Genomic DNA, 20,599 nt, shown 5'->3' with positions numbered 1-20,599 from the left:
TTTGGACTTGAAGTCTGAAAAGCCTTTCCTGGTAGGAATAAAATATTAAAAACCTTTTAATATTAGATACTTGGTAAATAAATGTGTTTTGCTCAATTAACATTTGTCAAACAAATAAAGGATTCCCCAGAAGTTTCTTTTTAAACATTCCCAATAAGCTATTTTGTAAGCAGCAAGTTTACAAATCTTGAATCCAATACTTTCCAATTCACATTATGAAATAAAACTCCATTCTACTTTTAATTTTGACACCAGAATATGGAGAACATAACATGTTATTTGCTAGAATAAATTAACGTTAAGAAATTGTGTCAACTATACTTGTACTTGGTGAATTCTCTATTGCCAAAAGTCATACAATCTCCCTGAACCAGCCTGAAGAGAAGCACAGAGGTCATTCCATATTACCTCAATTCCATTCTCCCTTCTTAGCTCTTCAGCATTCAGGGCTGAGCAGTTGACAGTATGGAAAGCCAGCTCTGTAGCAGCAGGCAACAACGGTGATTCTTTTGAGAAAAGGAGGTCATCTGAAGTTTCCATTGTTATAGTCCTAATAAGCATGGGGTATCCTGCATATTTATAAGGCTGTAAATCTGAAATAATCAAAGGTTAGCGTTGGGAAAACAGCAAACAAAACAAAAACTGATTGCCACAGTTTTAAGTTAATTCTGACACTGTTCAATTCTGTTCCCTTAAAGAAACTGACAAAATATTTAACATCTTAAATGTCTCCTAATTCTGGTTCATAAAAAGAAATTAAATCTGGTATAAATCCCCTGAATCTTTCTTTTCCTAGCACACTGGTTTGGCAGATTTCTCTGAAAGGTTTCCACGAAAAATAGAATATTTTCTGATAGATTAACTAAAGTGTGTAGTGGTTTTGATCCTTCTCAAAATACCTATTTTCTATGTTATCCATGGGATCTTTGTAACTTTTCACTTAATCACAGACATCACAGACAGATCAGGACCTCACACCAGAACCTATCCGGAACAAATCCCCTTTGGGATAAGTGGGAGACACAACCATGAAAAAACATTATGACCTTGATAAACTAACAATGAGCCACACCGACCACTCTCATACAGTTACTAGCCATTAAAACATAACCAATGGTTTGAAAAAGACTTCTTTAAACTCATTCTGATTAGTGGTAAATTCCATATAGCTAAATGCTTTACAAATGTCTCCTGTTCAGCTCATGAAAAAGTGAATCAATTAATCACTGCTCTCAAATTGCTAGATCCCCATGCTGTCCCCTCCAATACTAAAACTGCAAGCCCACCTGTCTTCAATTACCCAACAGTCCTGCTTATCTCAAACCCCCCACCGTCCTCTCTTCCTTCTCTCCCAACATCATCCTATAGAGCAAATGGGTCTCCCACAGGACACTTCAAGCCAAGTTCAGTTCCCAAGCCAAAGGATACCTGTCTTGAACCTAACTTCCCGTCCCCAACAAAGCCTTTAAAGTTTACAATATACTCCTGGCTTTCTGGGTGCTCCTGTTACACAAATGGCCCTGCAAACATGCTGAAAATTCCCAATAATCCTGTACTCTGAAATCAATCATTCCTATTTCTTTCAAAACAGTGTTTTTCAAACTGTCCCACGGGATCAGAGTTTTTGTTTTTTTTCTTAAAGATTTTATTTATTTGACTAAGAAAGAGACAGCATTAGCAGGGGCAGTGGCAGAGGGAGAAGCAGGCTCCCCACTGAGCAGGAAGCCTGACGCGGGGCTTGATTCCAGGACCCTGGGATCATGACCTGAGCCGAAGGCAGATGCTTAACTGACTGAGCCACCCAACATCCCAGGATCAGAGAATTTTGAGAGCTACCACAGGAAATAAGAAGTATGAGAGGGGTGCCTGGGTAGCGCAGTCGTTAAGCGTCTGCCTTCGGCTCAGGGCGTGATCCCGGCATTCCGGGATCGAGTCCCACATCGGGCTCCTCCGCTGGGAGCCTGCTTCTTCCTCTCCCACTCCCCCTGCTTGTGTTCCCTCTCTCGCTGGCTGTCTCTCTGTCACATAAATAAATAAAATCTTAAAAAAAAAAAAAAAAGTATGAGAGAAGCATATGATTACGTGAAAAGTTTCTGTTGCTTTTTAAAGACCAGACCATTTTTTAGAAGCTTTTAAAGTTGTAACAGGCACAGTCTTTTACATGTGATTTAAGAACAACATGAAATGATCCTTAAATTCCAGATCCATTATAGATCTCATTTAATGTTTACTGCTAAATGGCTAAACACAAAAACTAACTAAGTACCCCCACAGAACACAAATATCCTTCAGGAAGGAATAATGAAAATTTGCTGGAAATGCAAAATACTGAAAACCATAAGTAAGAAGTGGAAAGTATAATACAAACAACATTTTGGGCCTTCTGACAGAAAACCACTCTTTCACTATATCTAAAATCCAATTCTAAGAATCTTCTGCAATAATAACTCTAAATCTATTAAAATATGCTATAGATACAAGTAACCTGGTAGAATTACCTAGAAGGTAAACTAAAATTTGAGAATAACATGCCTTACCTTCTTTATGACGGTTGAAGAGGATGCTCTGCGTTTTCAAAATTAAAATTATATTCTCTGGATCTGGTCCATCCACTATTTTTGCTGATTTGGTACATAAAAATTCATATGCTTTATTTACTTTTTCAAACATATCCTGTAAATGACCAATGATAATAACTTTTAGTTTGGAACATCTCAAACCACAACTTCAACAGAACACAGCTGGTTTGTATTTTACCAGTAACTTCTTCAGTTATTAGTTTTTTTACATTAAGGAATTCATTCCAATTGTAATCTAGCTGGTCTACTTGGAAGGTAAGACTTTTCCTCCTCCCCAAATAGCTTTTTATTGATCTTAATACCATTACTAAAAAATTCTTCTTCACCAGGTTTATACCCACATTGAACTCATACACACCAAAGACAGTTTCTGGGCTATTATAAAAATGGTTATAACAGAAGAGCTACTATTATTGAGTACTACAGCAGGCACTGTAGTATTTATAAACCTCATTTAATCTTCCAAACAGCCATTGAGATGTGTACAGTTATATCCTCATTTTTTAGATAATGTTAAAGAACTTGCCTACAATCACAAAGTCAACTGGTGATGGGCTATGACTCACACCCAGGTCTGAGTCCTAAATCCATGCTCTTGAACTGTTACAACACTGCATTATGTTCCTTGATCTACATGTCGACTCTCGTGTCAGGGTCATATTGTCTTACTATCATAGCTATATAGAGTATTTTAACATCTGGTAGGTTAAGTCTGGCAATTTAATACTGATTTCAAAAATTTCTTCCTATCCTGTTTTCTCTCCCAGATGAATGTGAATTGCTACACATTTCTCAAAAAATTCCAAGTTTTTGATTAAAAATGTCTTAAACATATAAAAGCAGTATCTTTTCAATACCAAGTCTTCCCATTCAGGAATACTGTCTGTCACTAATAAAAAAGATATTAACCTTGAAATCAGTGGAAATTACTCCAAGTTTCTAGCAATAAACTGTATTAGTCTTAGTGATAGAAGTTACTGTGTGATTTCATCTTTTATGAATCTTTCTTGGTATTTTAGTGGGAAGCTAGAAGAGGCAGGATCAGGAAATGTTGACACCTGAAAACTTTAAATCCGATCCAAATTTTCTACTTTTAAGTTGATGTCATTAGAAAAAAAAAAAAAATTACCCAGAGCAATTTGGATGGCAGTAACATCATCTACAAATGACTGAAGTCCATCCACATCCTAATGTTCAATTATTCATGTGACTGTCCATTAGAGTTAATTCTCAGGAGAAAATATCCAGAAGTTACTAGTCACAAGGGCAGTCCTTTTGGTAAACTGAGGGAGGACCATTAGTGCAGAAACCACGGAAATGTGGGCTAGAAGTTAATTTAATATACACTGGGCATTTATTATGAGGCAGATACTAGCACAGGGAGTAAGTATATCTTTTCTCCACCTACAATAGTAATAGAGCAAAAGGAAGTCAACCGAAAAATCCTAATTCCAAAAGCAGTACATACCCTCCCTTCTGGATTCTTATCAGGATGGTACTTTTGTGCAAGTCTGAAGTAAGCTTTTCTAATCTTGCTCTCATCATGCCTGTTAAATAGCAAAATCATTTTTTTAACACAGTAAGGTGCAAGAAAAACTTTTACATCATCATTTAAAACAATACTGTAAGAACCTTACTTTCATTGTATATGATCATAAATTAGGCATCAAATTAAATCCAGCAAGAGTCAAGAAAGAATATTCTTTATATGTTATCTACCTCTGAAAGATAAAACCTCAGTGTTCCCTATGGAAAGTTATCAATCACTTCAAATTACAAAACCATATTTGAAGAACTAAGAAATTTTTTTCAAACTAATTTTTCAAAGTGACACTTCAAACTCTGTAATTTTAAGTAATTTTAACTATCAGCCTTGCCGAAAATATACAAACTCTATCTATACTTAAGAAAATGTCCTTTAAACCATTTTTCTCTAAAATTATCTATCCTACTATAAAAAATCTCTAATACATTGATGAAGTAAATCTGCATTCTTATACATCTGTCACTTAGTGTCCTAAACGTATTTCTACCAGATCTCTTCCTCATGTATAACACAAACTGTAAGAGGAAGGGGGAAGACGAATATGTGAGTAACCACCATGTGTGAGATATAGTGCCAGGTGTTTTGCACCCATTATTTCAATTAACAGAGAGCAAAGACTCTACCAGCAAGGGCAGAAAAATGTTAATTCTGCTAATAAATCTGCAGTAAATGATAATCACATGGCTATAGTTCCATACGGTTTTTCCCATAGGTGAATATATCAAAGAATAGGCAAAAAATTTAAAAATTGTTGGTTTAAGAATTTCATCTTTGATATTTATTAATATCTAATTAATATCTAAGACAAGGCAGACATTTACTACTGTAATACTAAAAATACTCACGGCCCCTGTCCTTGAGGGAGATTAAGCACTTCATAAGCATCATCTATTGACATCGTAGGTGGCTTCTTTTCCACTTCCTTCTTCCAGGCATCAAGTGTATCTTTTAGAAGCTTAACCTTAAAGACAGAGGATTAAAATTTCTATCTCTTAAAGTAAAACTATTTCAGAACATAATTTTTAAGTTACAGAATTCTTGTGCTATATATAAACCGACATTCCTAGGCTACCCACTGTTACAGTTCTCTGAAATACAAATAACCAAAATCACCTTCTTAGCACTGCTAAATAGGTAGCAAGGTATCTGCTATAGGGCTACATCCCTCCCTTTTTCTGTGATTTTTTAGAGGGGGTGGAGGGGCAGAGGGAAGAGGAGAGAGGGAGAGAATCTTAAGCAGACTCCACGCCTAACATGGAGCTTAGCATAGGGCTTGATTCCACAACCCTGAGGTCATGATCTGAGCCGAAATCGAGAGTCAGACACTTAACCAACTGAGCCATGCAGACAACCCTCTTATGTACAATTTTTATTCTCTGCCAATTTTTGTCTTTATTTTTGTTATACATTCAGGAAGTACAGCAAAATTTGAAATTAGATGATACACTGCAGTAAGAAAGAAAGCAGTATATGATGGCATGCTTCTCAAGGTGATCTAATGCAATAACTGGTAGCTGGCATTCAAACAAATCTAAGGGATAGGAAAACAAGGGAGTCTGGGTAGCAGGTCAGAAGAATGCTAATATTTACTGCATGCCTCTATGCCAAGGAGCTAGGTGCTTTATAGACTGTAGCACTGTAGGAGACTTAATTCTTCTATAAAATTTCAATAATACGTGAAACCATTCAGATTCTGAGAGACTGCTCCATGTTTCCCACTTGGTAAGTGATGGGACTGGATTCAAACCTAGGTCTGACTAAAAAGCCCACACTCTTCTGTTACTTTATGCTGAATCCAGACCAAGTAGCAGAGATACCTGTCTTCATTTGGTCACAGCACTGTAAAGAGGCAGTGTTTTACTCGTACAAACAGAACCACTGAAACCTTTTGACGGTAAAGATGATGGTATAACCTCTGCTACGGTAACAAACCAATATGGGCACCCAGGCCTACTTTATTCCAGGCTTCCAGTAGATACTCAGGGGCTCAAGCTGGAGGGTTCCTAAAGGCACTGCTATTAAATGAGTAGGTCTCACTTAGTACCTCCTATGTGTGCTAGGAATTATGCTATTTTTAATACAAGTTCTCAATTTTCCCAACCACATGAAATAGTTGCTAGTAGTGGTAGTAGTACTATTATCATAACTGAGGCCTAGAGAAATCAAGTAATGTTAAACAGACCTAATGGCCAAACCGAGACTCAATCCCAGACTGCTAATTCCAAGATTTGTGAGAAAGCTATTATTGTATATAATTGTTTATATACATGATATATTATTTATTTTGTCAAAAAGATCACGATGGTAAAGTTCTCAATACTTCCTCAAAAAGCTATCTTTCAGTTTAAGATTTACCCAAATATATTAAACTACACTTAGAGTTACATAGTGCTTGCTTAAACAAGATGGAACACTTAAGGAAGCTATTATCCTTATCAGAGGAGGAAGAAATATCCAGAAGTGATTAGAGGCTATTTTTACAGTTTGAGAAGGCACAAAATAATCTACCGACTTACTGGATCTTTAATGGGCCAATCAGGAAACCGGACTGTATCGCAAAGTTGTTTGAGGTAATAAATATTACAAAATAGTTCATTTTCTAGCTGTGGATAGTTGATTACCGGGATGGGACAATATTGATAAAGTGCTCTTGTGTTACTCTGAAGACGTGGTGTGAAATCAGCAAGATGGGCAGCAATCTTCTCTATCATGAGGCGCCTACAATTACAAAAATCTCCAAGCATTATGAAGGGATTATTTCAGTTAAAAAAGAAAAAAAAAAAAAAAAGGCAATCACACAAGATAATTACATGGATCTTCTTTAGAGTAATTCAATTACTGGCCTAAAATTGAGTGTTTATAAATATGTTACGGCATTCTAAAGTTCTTGTGTAAAAATCCTCAATGGATGTAAACTTATTTGTAGTACTTATCTATAAAGACAACCATGGAACAAAAGGCTGATATTCCCAGTCCTTTCAAAAGTCAGCCATTAGAAGGTCAAATGGTATGGCATCTGCGTACCTCATGCAATGCATGAGGGTATAACCAAGGGACTAAGTTTCCTACCATCCCAAAGAAGCCCACTACATGGCATTTATTTTAAGTTAACAATCTGGGGTCTGGTCCTCAGTTCAGCAAAAACTTGATTTAATTAGTACACAAACAGCTATATCTTTTAAATAGGGACTTTTATTAACCAATCACAGGAGAAAAATATTAAATAGAAAAATTGTCTTGTAAGCCTTTTCATATTCCTATATATTTGTTCCCAGTGAAAAACATGACTGTCATACAGAATACATTCAAGCTGGTGGCTAGCACATGCCAAGTCTATGGGTCAGCCTAAGGAAACAAGCCAAATGATAACCAGCAAGTGGCACTGTGAGTGTGAAGTCAGCCAAGGGAGTGAATAACTGACTCAGAAGACCAACTACCATCCAGCTAAGAGGACTGAGGGGTTCTCCACAGAAGTGGTGGCCTTGACATTCAATCTATGAAGTGTGCTCTTTTCCAGAGCCTGTCTGGATGCTGACATCTGTTCTGTGCCTCTACTTTTTCTTGTTTTCACAGGCTTTTCCTCTTAGAGGACATTCTTTAGGAATGCTAACTTCCCCATTATGGTCAAAATGTGCTGACTAGGGAGCCTCATTCTAAAATGATTTGGGGTATCTCTGGTGTGACCCATTCTACGTGGGCATAGTTTTTAATTAGTGGAGTACAATTCTATTTCCAAATACCAAGGGGGCATGTCTTGATTTTATCTCTATATATTCCTTATATATATACTGCCTAAAGTTCTACCAGTTCTATAGGCTGATTTAAGAATCACCAGTGGTTAACAGGCTCTACCCTTACATAAAACTCTATTAAGGTACAGTAATTTTGTCAAATCATATTCGAGCAGAAAAAAGCTTATGGCCCTGTCAAACTCGTCACTTGATTTGGCACCAATGACTACTGTAGCTTAGATTATGTAACTAGTGAAAGCAGTTCTTTTAACAGAAGTCAAACCAGATGGCAAGATGCACAGATTCTGAGTATAAAATACAATCAATGGGCTACTTACCTCATTTCGCTGCTCCAGATTGCTTCTGGAGTATCAAATTCTCCTAGAAAAATCTCAGAAAACTTTTCAGGCTCATAATTTTCTAAGTAACACACCATTGCTTCTGGAAGGATGTGCCCAAGTATACTTCTCTGAAAAATATCTTGTCCTTTTGTCTTTAAAACAAAACAAGACATAGAAACACTAAAGTTATCTTTCAATTTTCTAATAAATGAATTGGATTAGAGAATATTTAAGAAAACAACTGGAACAAATTGCTTTTGTGTTTTGGAAATTTAGATGGAAACATGGCAAAATGTGAAGTGGAAGATGTCTGGTATTAAGTGGCTTTGGCATGAGCTCCCAAGATAGAATTAACATCCCTGGGCCTTCGGCAATCTGAAGCTCCTCAGGTGTCAGGTGCTGCCGACATTATTTAGGACGACTGGCTTTGAACCATGTGTAGTAGTAATGGACAACACAAGGAGAGATCCCGTGACGATTTATATCAATTATCTTGTTATATTGTTGGTTGCAATTTTCACCTGTACCTGCTTCTGTTTTGAAGAACAAGTCCAGAAAATCAACATCTTAAAAAGCCTGTCCTCATGAAGTGTGGCTATTAAGATGGAGAATATCTATTGAAAGTAATTATAATTAACTATTTTAAGGACTTCATATTCTCTGGCTGGCCAAATGCAATCAAGATAATGACCATACTTTAACATACTAAATTTTAAAAGTAATTTCTTTATCTGATAGAAATAAAACCTAAGGACTATACTTTTTTTTTCCTTCTAAGCAAATCAAGAATGCTTTATTCCTCTAGGATCTGACAGACAGAAGAAAAAATCCCGACATGGTTTTACCACCTAGTGCCAAGACAAATTAGATGATGAATACTTCCAGGCTTTTTGCTACTAAAAGTCACAAATTCACTATCTGTTAAATTTTGGGATGAAGAAATGGTTGCTTTGTTCTCTAGAATACTATTATTTGGTAATTCCTGCATGCAGAATTCTGTTACAAACACAGTTTTGCTCTAATTATTCAAAATATTATTAGGTGAAATGATATATTATTTTTCATGTTATAAAAATTTCAAAAAAGATTATATATGCATAACTGCACAGAAAGAAGGGGAAAAAAGAATGCTAAAGAATGCCTAATGCTACAGTACGGTGATTAGAAGTAATTTAAGACTTTTTTTATATTCTCATTTTCTATTTGTATAAACTGTGGAAATTACACTGCCATGGGAATCACTTTAATATCATTAGATTATTTTCCAGAGCTTCACTGGCTTCTCTAGAAAACACGCAGTTTGGTCTAGTGTCCATTGTCAAAGTGGCATAAACATTCCTTGATTAGTCTCAACAGTGGTCTGGTTTTGGTTTATTCTTCTGTTCTCAGTAAAATCTGAAAATCAATGCTCCATGAAAACCCTAACAAAATTTGAAACATCTTTCAGTTATGTTTTGACAATAAATACCTCTGTAAAATGTTAGGTATGAGGTTTCAGGTTGTCAAAGCTATCTGGATGAGTCTTATCTTTTTTGGATTCCTATTTTTCTTCCCCAGTAAAATGGAAGGACACTTGAGAACAACTGAAAAATTAAGTAGCTTCAAAGAAGAAACTTGGCACTTCCGCCACCTTGTGATCTGAACAAAAAGAAGGTTGAAGTCTTAACTGAATTTTAGCTGATTGTATGAGATTCAGGTATACACTCAAGTATTTATGAAATTAATCTAAATTTTACACAAAGGGAACAAGTTATAATTCACATCTAAAATTTCAATGTTAAATCTAATGGGCAACATTTATTTTCATTAAAAAATATTAGCTTAAGACTCTATGTACAAGGTACCACAAGGAATGTGAAAAATGAGTAAAACAGTACCTGCCTTCAAGTGCTTACAATCTAGTAAACATACACAGCTCAGAGAACTTAAGTGCCAAGTCAGCTTATCCAGTGTTAAGTTACATATTCAGAGGATTAATCTGGCTTACCTCCTCTGACTTGAAAGCCTGTTTGGTATGCGTATACTTCAAAAATCTAGGGGAAAAAAAGATTTGTCAGACATAGGAACTGATTTAAATTTAGTAATCTTAGTTTTCTAAAGATCAGATTTTTTATAGACAAATAAAAGCCACAAAAGGCCACTTGTACATATATATTCCCAACTTAATTTCTAATTAAGGCAAGAAATCAAATGAATTAGAAAGATTTTAAAATTATGGTCATATTAAGATTATATAAAAATATGAAAAATTACCCAATTTGAAGAAAAAGCAAAATGTAGAACTGTATGTGCAATGTGAGTACACTTCTATTAAATACATATATTAGAACTGTATTATAAAATATAAGACGGTGACAAATTCTTCGGTTAGATGTGGTAAAGTAATGTAATTCTGAGTTATTTTTCACCCATTCTAATTTCCAAATTTTCAGACATATAGTTAAACAGCTTTTATAATGAAAAACTTAACAAAAGCAATGATGTACTCACAAAAATAACCAACTTAAAAAAATCTATCCCTATACATTTCGAATAATAACTTTAAGATTACCATTAAAGTTCTTACCGAGCAACAGGAAGCACATTGGAACCTGTATACATCATGATAAAGAAAAATACTCCACTAAGATAAAGACGAGGTAACTGTGGGTTATCTTGCATGATATGGTATAACAAAATCGCAACCTTCTCAACAAGGATAGGGTCAAAGGTCAGCAGTAGCTAAAAAAAATAAAATGTTTTTGTTACTGGATTATAAAAAAACTTGCAATAACACCATTTACTTTAGGTTTATGTTTTTCATGTGCTGTGCTGAAGTTACAGTTTCTTATATGCAATAAGTTACAAAATAAAAATCTGTGGGATTTAGTAAGCTTGTTTGTCTACCAGACTCAACAGATTTGAAAATTAGTTCATTTTACAATACTTAATGCAGAGATGGTAAAACATTGACAATTGGTCAAAACTTATTCAGAAAAGGCCCAAAGACGCCTGACGTTATGTTGTCGTGATTATAGATAAAACTGTTTCTTATGCAGGAATCTTCCTGAGTGGACTTCTTTGTTAATGACAAAATAAAAAAAGAAAAGTAGCTATGCTTTGGGTTAGTTTCAGCACATGAAGCATTCCCTGAAGACTACTTGAGAGCTCAAGGAGCAGAGCAGAGAACTATCAGTGCACACCAACAGCACTCAAAAAGAGATCTACAAGTGCAGGTAGAGGGCAAACGGGTAACCGAATACCAGCAGTACTTCTATCTACTATTGCCAGAAAGTACCAAGAGAGGAGGTCTCTAGAAATCTGAGCTAAGAGTACTGAAGGGAGTACCTGGGACCACCATAATGAATCCGGGCTATTAAAAAATCATACAGAGTTGCTATAAATAAACACTTGATAAAGATATTTAATACGTTTTATCTTTTATTTTTAAGATTTTATTTATTCATCTGACAGAGAGAACACATGTGGGCAGAGCCACAGGCAGAGGGAGAAGGAGAAGCAGACTCCCCCCTGAGCAGAAAGCCCAACATGGGGCTCAATCCCAGGACCCTGGGATCACGACCCGAGCCAAAGGCAGCTGCTTAACCGACTGAGCCACCCAGGCACCCCTAATATGTTTTATCTTAATTAATGTAAGTGGCGTTTCAATTTTCTATAAACACTTCCCAAGAATCCCCAATGTTGGGTCAAATGCTACCAGTAAAAAAACTGCAATAACAAGTAAATACTAGCTCACATTAGGAGGTCAAAGTTGTAGGCTCAATTACAAGACTGAATTGCTATGTGTCTTTAAGTAAATAACTTGGATTTCTTTGTGTTTGGGTGTCTTATCTGTTCAACGAGTTATTTAGATTGAGCGTTTAGTACTGCCATTTTATAAAGGAAAAACTGAGATACAGTAACACAGGGTTTTCCCTAGTTTAACAGCAGTTGTAGTTCAAGACTTGTTATCACTTTAACAAAAATATGGGAATTAGCAGGCAAAAACTCCAAATATTTGAAATTAGAGTATACCAGAAAACTTAGCATTCACTCTATCTTAGACAAACTCTAAAAATTTTGAAGATGTTATCAAAAGGTCAAACCAGTAATTGCTCTTAAAGTCAAATGAAGGACAGAAATCTATACTCAACAATGTAAATAGTGTGTTCCTGAAAACTACTGTAGCTGCCTGTGTTTAGCACGATTACAATCTCCCAGAATATGAGAAATTAAGGAAAAGCAAAGAGCTTCTAAAAAATATTTTCTGAATTCAGTATAAAAGATATAGGCAGTATATACTATAAAGAACAGATAGGCTGGGCGCCTGAGTGGCTCAGTCAGTTAAGCGTCTGCCTTCAGCTCAGGTCATGATCCCAGGTCCTGGGATCGAGTCCTGCATCAGGCTCACTGCTCAGCGGAGAGTCTGCTTCTCCCTCTACCCTTCCCCCCCCCCCGCTAATGCTCTCTCAAATAAATAAATAAAATCTTAAAAAAAAAAAAAAACCCTGCTATGCTTTTCAATGAAATTCTTCTCCTGAATTATTCTAATTGTTCAGATAATACTAAAAAAATTTTAGTTAATTAAAATGTACTCTTCCCCTCCAAAGCTTCATGTCATGCCAATCACAGGTCTTAAGAGTCATTCTTTCCTGGCCTGAAATTCAACAGTGTTTGCATTTACCTCTTCCCTTCCAGTTTCCTAAGTCCTGGAAAAATACTTGGGAGAGGTAGATTTACTAGGCCTTTACCTACATGTCCAGAATAGAAAACAAATCCCTCTCCTCGTACCACCTCACATATGCAGCCGCACAGTTCTCTAGGCTGGAGCGGGTGATGGGTTACAGGAAACAATAATTGCAGCGCCTTTCATTTAAGCAGTGAAACATAAAGGTCCACAACAGAAAAGCATCCAAATTTTGAAATGCTGATAGGTTTAAACAACAGAAATTGGGGGGGGGGGGGAGTTGGACACTGTCACTGTCATATTTCAGAAGACTTTTTCATTATCAGTGACTTACACAGGCACTTGCATATCTATGAATGTAAAAATATACAAACTAACTCTCCTCTCCCTTTTCATATCAACGTACAACCAATGTGTACAAATAACACAAATTACTGCTATACACTTTAAAGTCACATCATGGGGGCACCTGGGTGGCTCAGATGGTTAAGCATCTACCTTCAGCTCGGGTCATGATCCCAGAGTCCTGGGATCAAGTCCCGCATCGAGCCCCATATCAGGCTCCCTGCCAGCAGGGAATCTGCTTCTCCCTCTTCTACTGTCCCCCCTGCTTGTGCTCTCTCGCTCTGTCAAATAGATAAATAAAATGTAAAAAAAATAAAATAATATAAAGTCACATCATGTGTGGTTAATATAAAAAATAATATTTAGGGGCTCCTGAGTGGCTCAGTCAGTTAAGGGTCTGTCTTCAGCTCAGGTCATGATCTCGGAGTCCTGGGATCAAGCCCCACGTTGGGCTCCCCACTCAGCTGGATGTCTGCTTCTCCCTCTTCCCCTGCTTGTGCTCTCTCAAATAAACAAAATCTTTTAAAATAAATAAATAGAGTTAACAACAGGATATTTAATAGACAGGAGGGAAACACTGGCCTGAAATCTCTGAGACCTGACTTATTTGGATTTAATGCTAATCTGGAGATAGTTTAATTCCAAAAGAGCAGAATAATGATGGGAAAAAAGAAGAAAAAATACTTTAGTATATCCTACATAATTCCAACTCAATGCATTGGATCAGCTACTATCCATGAAAACATTTAACTGAAAAGAGTCAAACTCTGAGGCAAGCTAGAAAGACTGCTGTGATTATTTCTTGGAACATAGCCAACCACAGGTCTACTTCTGCGGCCACCAGTGTGCTTCCCAGGAATCCTAACTTCAACAGTGTGATTTGAAGAATGCATAATAAATAAAACCTTTTGAGAATAATTCTGGAGTCTGAGGGCTTCCTATGTTTAGGTTCTTGGATATACAATCTTCCATAGTATACTCAGAATATCAAATCAATTAGGAATAAGTGAAATAAATGTAAATCGGGGTTCGGTTTTTTGGAAATGGAATACACTACAATAAAACAAAGACTAGGGCTCATGTCAAAATTGAATAAGAGAGAATGGTTCTTAAAATACTGCCCTTAATTTGATAACATAAAGGTAACTCACCTGAATAATATGGGGAAGGCAAGCGCTGTCTGACAGCAGTCTTTTCACTCTAGGTAAAGGCCGAATGATGGCATTATCTTGATCCCTAGAAAACATTTTCTAAGGTCAACATTTAATATATTTATTAAAATTTGTATGTGCAGAGGATATGACATTCTACTAGGCATGAAGCATGTTACCTTACTTTTTTGTTAATGAAGACTAAGCTCTCATACAGCTGGGAACATGATTAGGTATTTTGGTTTAAATCTACTTGGCTGCTTAATATGACTTCATTTCCTTCCATAAGATTTCCTTGAAAAACAGTACCCTAGAAGAGCCAAAGACTCTTATTTATTATTTAATTGATTAAACTTGGTGTTGTCCAACACACTGTCAGAGGATATTTCCCCCCAAAGGGCATATCAAACTTTGTCACATAAATTTAAACCTTAACTATTCTCAGTATTTTCCATGTATAGCTTTAATTTTAAGGCTACATTCCTTCTAAATGCTAATTGTATGCTTTTAAGTCTGATCTGAATTTTAAAGAGAATTGGAACCATGAAAGCCTCAAGTGTTATAAAACTGACAGTTTCTCAGTAACTTCCATCACCAAATGTTTCTAGTAGAGTAACAAACAAAATGATACATATGCAAATATTTTATAAAGATCACAAAGTTCCATGCAACAGTTTTAACTGTCACCGTATAACATAGTCTCACCTTCACTTGTCAAGTGGGACAAGATATGGGGCAAGATACTGGCTTAGACTCAAGTTCTATACCAACAGTAGCTAACCTGACAGACAAGGGTGGCACTCACCACTGTCTACAGACGGCAGTATGTTTATTTCAAATGTTCACACCTGATTCACAGCAATGTGACAATTGTCACTGCTGCTAGAGTGCAGCTAGTAAGCCTCAACTTGGTAACATTGTTTGAAGTCTCCCAGAGAAAGTCACTTTTCAGCTACTTTTTCCATATATTTTGCAAATTATTTCTTTATATGTTTCAAAAGCTCCAAAACTCAAAGCAGCATTCCCTCAAGGTCACAAATGGAATATCTTTGCTGTAAATCACCAGGGTAATTCCAGGTTGTTACTGAGGAAGCTCCCATACAAATGGAGAGAACAGATATTTTAGAGTCCCTGTTAACCATGGAAATGTTCAATTACATTTTACCTGCTTGGAAAATATCCACACATTGTGATCAACATGTTCAATATAAGGGTAGCAAGGTCAGTTTCATTTAGTACAGCCTGTCCACTGGCTAAGAGACACCACTTAAGCTGAGGTATTGCCTGAAGTGGTCGCCATCCATCCATGCCTTGAGCCCAGCATCTGGTTTTTGCATTTAACATTCCTTTGGTCCATAATTCTTGCATCTAAATCAATGGAAGGCACCGTTATTACAAACACAAATGAAGCAAAATGAGGTTTGGTAAGGTTTTCTATTTTGTGGTAAATACATGAACTATGGTAATAAACATCCAAGTTCACTATAAAAAAACAGTAACAAACTTATGTTGACAAGTCTTCAAGAACCTGAAATAGGTTACTAATACAAGAAAATAACAATTTAGTTGGCCAACCTGCAGAGTAAAAAGAACACTGGAGAGAATGAAAACAGTAGGCAGAGTGTAAAATGAACAAGATATATGCAAGCAGAAGGCTTGGTCTTCTATAAAACTATCTTTGGCTAAATTCCAACTGAGCCTGAGAGAGCAAGATCAAGTATCAGCAGATGTTAAGATGGAAACTGCCCCTGGATTGCACAGGCAATTTTCAATGAATTTCAGACTGCATATTAAAATTTACCTATTCATTCCATATAGAAGTGTTATAGTTTGAAAAGTCTTAATATCTATAATATTATAATACCTTACAATTGCTATTATTACTTAAAAATTCATTAAAAATCTAAGTGCTACCTCTGTATAACAACAGCTTGTAAACAACAAGGTTTGAAGACATGACTGTGTGTCTGTGGTTCTTTCTAACTGCAAGACATCTAAACCTTCATGTGGAAATTGAATAGCACAGTCCTTGGAGCTGATGGTAATACTTCAACACACAGTTTAAAAGTACTCAACATCTCTCTATGTGTGTGCTAAACAGGTGGGCAGAAGGATAAAAACCACAACGAAAAGTTTCTCTAAGACACCAACCTCATGAAATCCATATGGGCCACTCCTTTCTTTGTCTGCATTGCCAAAGTACCATTCCTTTTCACTCTCTCTTTTCATATCTGGAGCAGCTTCGATTACATTGCTCTGAGTTTAGAAAGATGTAGTTATTTTTCAAGGCAGAAATTTAAGGGGGCAGATACCATAAAAAGTAACACGGTACTAACTTTCTGGGTTTACACTCCTTTGGAAATCACTTAAATTTCAGGTGACCTTATTTTAAGACTAAAGCATCAGATGTCTAACCGAGTAGTCCAAAAAAGCTATTTCCTTACTACTAATGCATTTGAAATAAATGGTTTCCTAAATTCACTTGGCAAGCTAAGCTAAACTCAAAGACATTTACATTCCCTATGGTCATTAATAAATTCTCAGGCCAGTAAAATTTTAGTAGCAAAGAATATTATAAATAGCTATATAAATAAACACAACGTTAACCTTAAACCACAATGCTAAAAATAATGAAGTTCTTTTGAGGGAAAATGATTCCAACCAAAAGTTTCAATAAGCATCTGAAATCAAAGAGTTAAAATACTAAAAGGAAGGTTTTTAATGCTTTTAAACACTTTCAATTAAGTACCCTCACTACAGATAATTCTTATAATTTTATATGCAATGTTTATGAGAACCAAAGATAAAATTTTTATGTAGTTAGTATATATTATTAAAACAAGGTTTTTTAACTACCATCGTAACTACCAGCTTATGGTTAGATTCATACAGAGAGGCATAGCAAAGTGTTTAAGAGCTTAGACATCGGGTTCTAACTCTGGCTCTGCTCCTTAGTGGGTGGCTTCTCTGTCCCGCAGCTTTCTCATCTGTAAAATGGGAGGGTCGCTGGGGAATTTAAAGAGTTAATATATCATATATACCAGAACAGTATCTGGTATACTGTCATGCTACACAAGCATTATAATTACTATTATTTATACCTGATAAAAGAAAATACCATATTCTCAATATTCGAATAGCACTTTTGTACACAATTCAGCCAAAAACTAACAGGCAACATCTCCTCGAACTAGGAGATTAAACAAAAACAAAACATAACACCAAAAAAATCACCAGTGAGCTAGGTATAGATCTCTACTACAAGTCAGGTATCAGAAGAGGCCTCTCAGTAGAGACTAGCAGCTCTATGCTCTTACTGGCTGGTTTCAATAAGGCCTCCAGATTCCTAAAGGCTAAGTACATTCTCAGTGGCTGTCAATGCTATAAGTTCTAATTACATAACTGACAAATTCACTTTAAATCTTAAAGATCATATTGCCTCAAAATAAGCCACATTAGAGATACAGTTACTTTAAAAGACAAAAGAGACACTTGAAAAGTAAAACTGGATCAACAGTGTCCATTTGAGATTGTTCTTATGGTTATTTTAACTTTTATTAGCCATACTCAGGGCCACATATATTGACAGGTTTTCATGTCAATTTTTATGATTCTTTTGATCCGAAATTGTACTCAAAGGTTGTTAAACTCGTGAAATGTAGATAAGCATACATACCTGCAGTGGTACCGTAGCTCGGCTTACATGGAGATGTGCAAGGGTAAGCAAGTCCACAAGGATTCTAATTCCATTTGAATCCATGAGATCCTTAACATTTCTCTGGAAGGCAAAAACACTTTCACCTAATCGAAATTTTTTCTTTCCAATAGGTACGATTACCTAAAAGACTCTCAAAGAAGAAAACACTTAAAATCTCTTTGGAAAAAGTCACATACAACTGATATTACTTAGTGTTTTCAGGATTTTGTGTTCAAGGAACATGAATTTAGATAAATGTGAAAAGGGCAAAGCAAAGAGATCACATAAAGAATTTTTACTTAAATATATTCTGAGCAAAATAAAAAACAAAAATAAACAAAGCCTGCCGGAAGTAACACCCATGATAAATTCTCTGGTTCTCAAATTATTCTGCATTTTCCCAGGTTTTTTTTTTTTTGTTAATAACCAGATTATAAATAACCAGAAATAAAATCTGGTATACTAAAAAACCTTTTAATGTTCCAGTTCTTGTAAACTTAAGATAAAAACTGGCAATTTCTTAAAAGTTAGGAAGAGATTATAATTTAAATTTTTATAAGATTAACTATACTTCATTTTAAAACGTGCACTATTTTCTAAAAGTGAGAATAAAACTAAGCAAGAGTATCATAAATTTAAGCAATAAAAGACCTAAAAAAATAAATAAATAAAATAAAAAATAAAATTAAAAAAAAAAAAAAAGAAATAAAAGACCTGCTCAGATTTCACTGCAACATCACATAATTGTGAATTAATGCTACATTTACAACTATGAATTCTTATTAGAAACCAGTATGGGGGCGCCTGGGTGGCTCAGTTGTTAAGCATCTGCCTTCGGCTCAGGGCGTGATCCCAGAGTCCTGGGATCGAGCCCCACATCAGGCTCCTCTGCTGGGAGCCTGCTTCTTCCTCTCCCACTCCCCCTGCCTGTGTTCCCTCTCTCTCTGGCTGTCTCTGTCAAATAAATAAAATCTTAAAAAAAAAAAAAAAAAAGAAACCAGTATGAACCTATTAAAATGTTATTTTTGGTTTTTTGGGTTTTTTTAAGATTTATTTACTTTAGGGGAACCTGGGTGGCTCAGTCAGTTAAGTGCCTTCAGCTCAGGTCATAATCTCAAGGTCCTGGGATTCAGCCCCATGTCAGGCTCTGCGCTCAGCAGGGAGTCCACTTGCCCCTCTCTCTATGCACCCCCCCCACCACACGAACTCTCTAATAAATAAAATCTTAAAAAAAAAAAAGAAATGAATTTTTCCTTTAAAAAAAAAAAAGGATTTATTTATTTTAGACAAAGAGATTGCAAGTGAGAGGGGAGGAGAGAGAATCCCAAGCAGACTCCACACTGAGTGCAGAGCCCAATGCAGGGCTCGATCTCACCACCCTGAGATCACGACCTAACCTGAAACTAAGAGTCAGACGCTTAACCGACTGAGCCACCCAAGAGCCCTGATCCTATTGTCTTAAAAAAAGAAAATGTGAAGAGCTAAATTGACTCTCCAGTTTGTCTTCAAATTACTTATCAAAATGTACACTGAATAAATTAGAAACCTTCTACTTTATGTCGAACATTTATTTTACTTAAAGTCCAAACCTAAAGAGTCCCTAAAGAAAAATCAGCTATTGATTTCATCCCTCATTATTCTTCCTTCAGAATTTTATTATCATTAATTTACTCAGTATCTGTAACAACAGGACAGAATGTACAAAGAGTATTTGATAAAAAATTTTCACTCCAGAAGTTGATAGCACACAGAGATTTCTGATCTAATACGAGAAGAAAAGAATCATGTTGGATAATTAGCTCAAACTGTAATAATTAATCTTTTTGTTATATAGTCATGTGATTTATTTGCAAATAACTGCATACTTAAGCAAAAATACTGTACCTTATTAAGGATCAACTTGTTAAGGAAGAGGATCAACCGATCTCGTTCAAGTTTATCTGTGCACTATTGAAATACATGAGAATTTAGTCAGAAGTGAACAGAAACACAAATTAAGTTATTATCATCACTGGACAAAATCAGCAACAACCAATAAGAAATGAAGTCATCTTTTAAATATCAAGAACATGAGAGGAGACTAGTAATTATTGTTTAACTCCTCAATGTCTTGCATTCTCTGCAATTTTATAACTTGTCTAATTTCCCTAGAAAAGCATATATTTTAAAAGTCAAAACCAGATTAATATATAATTTATATAAATACTTTAATATATAAATATATAAAAAATTGAAACAAATGAAAAAATTACCTCAAATGATACCTCTCAATTAAGTATTCTGAAGAATGATGAATGATGTTTCATATAATCACATCATGATGAACACAAACAAGAAGGAAAAATATATCTGCCTAAAAAATACAAAGGCTATGCTACAAGTACTCAGGTTTACTGGAATAACAGTGAATTAGGATTCAATAGTACAATCTGGTGTAATAGCAAACAATAAGGATTTTTATCTGGTTATGTTATTTCCTAGGTATGTTTTATGACCTTATCCAGAATCAGTTTTCTCATCTATAAAGTATAATTAACGGTTAT

At 35.6% G+C, this 20,599-nt stretch overlaps 1 protein-coding gene across 1 annotated transcript in view; it reads right to left on the bottom strand.

The window, feature by feature from the left end:
* DNAJC13 (DnaJ heat shock protein family (Hsp40) member C13) overlaps window positions 1-20,599 on the bottom strand; it is a 119,993-nt gene that overhangs the window by 34,816 nt on the left and 64,578 nt on the right. The window contains exons 25-37 of the mRNA XM_045791762.2: window positions 19,941-20,003; window positions 18,036-18,137; window positions 16,511-16,615; window positions 15,525-15,727; window positions 14,360-14,444; window positions 10,764-10,918; window positions 10,185-10,230; window positions 8,195-8,349; window positions 6,642-6,843; window positions 4,971-5,086; window positions 4,048-4,126; window positions 2,538-2,673; window positions 409-593 (exon numbers count right to left, since the gene is read on the bottom strand). Coding sequence (XP_045647718.1) covers window positions 409-593; window positions 2,538-2,673; window positions 4,048-4,126; window positions 4,971-5,086; window positions 6,642-6,843; window positions 8,195-8,349; window positions 10,185-10,230; window positions 10,764-10,918; window positions 14,360-14,444; window positions 15,525-15,727; window positions 16,511-16,615; window positions 18,036-18,137; window positions 19,941-20,003 — 1,632 coding nt within the window. The remainder of the gene's footprint in view (window positions 1-408; window positions 594-2,537; window positions 2,674-4,047; window positions 4,127-4,970; window positions 5,087-6,641; window positions 6,844-8,194; window positions 8,350-10,184; window positions 10,231-10,763; window positions 10,919-14,359; window positions 14,445-15,524; window positions 15,728-16,510; window positions 16,616-18,035; window positions 18,138-19,940; window positions 20,004-20,599) is intronic.

Source organism: Ursus americanus, chromosome 20, assembly GCF_024610735.1.
Source record: "Ursus americanus isolate L20-20 chromosome 20, mUrsAme1.1.p, whole genome shotgun sequence".
In the NCBI taxonomy this organism is placed as follows: domain Eukaryota; kingdom Metazoa; phylum Chordata; class Mammalia; order Carnivora; family Ursidae; genus Ursus; species Ursus americanus.
This window is presented reverse-complemented; position numbering and strand designations above follow the sequence as displayed.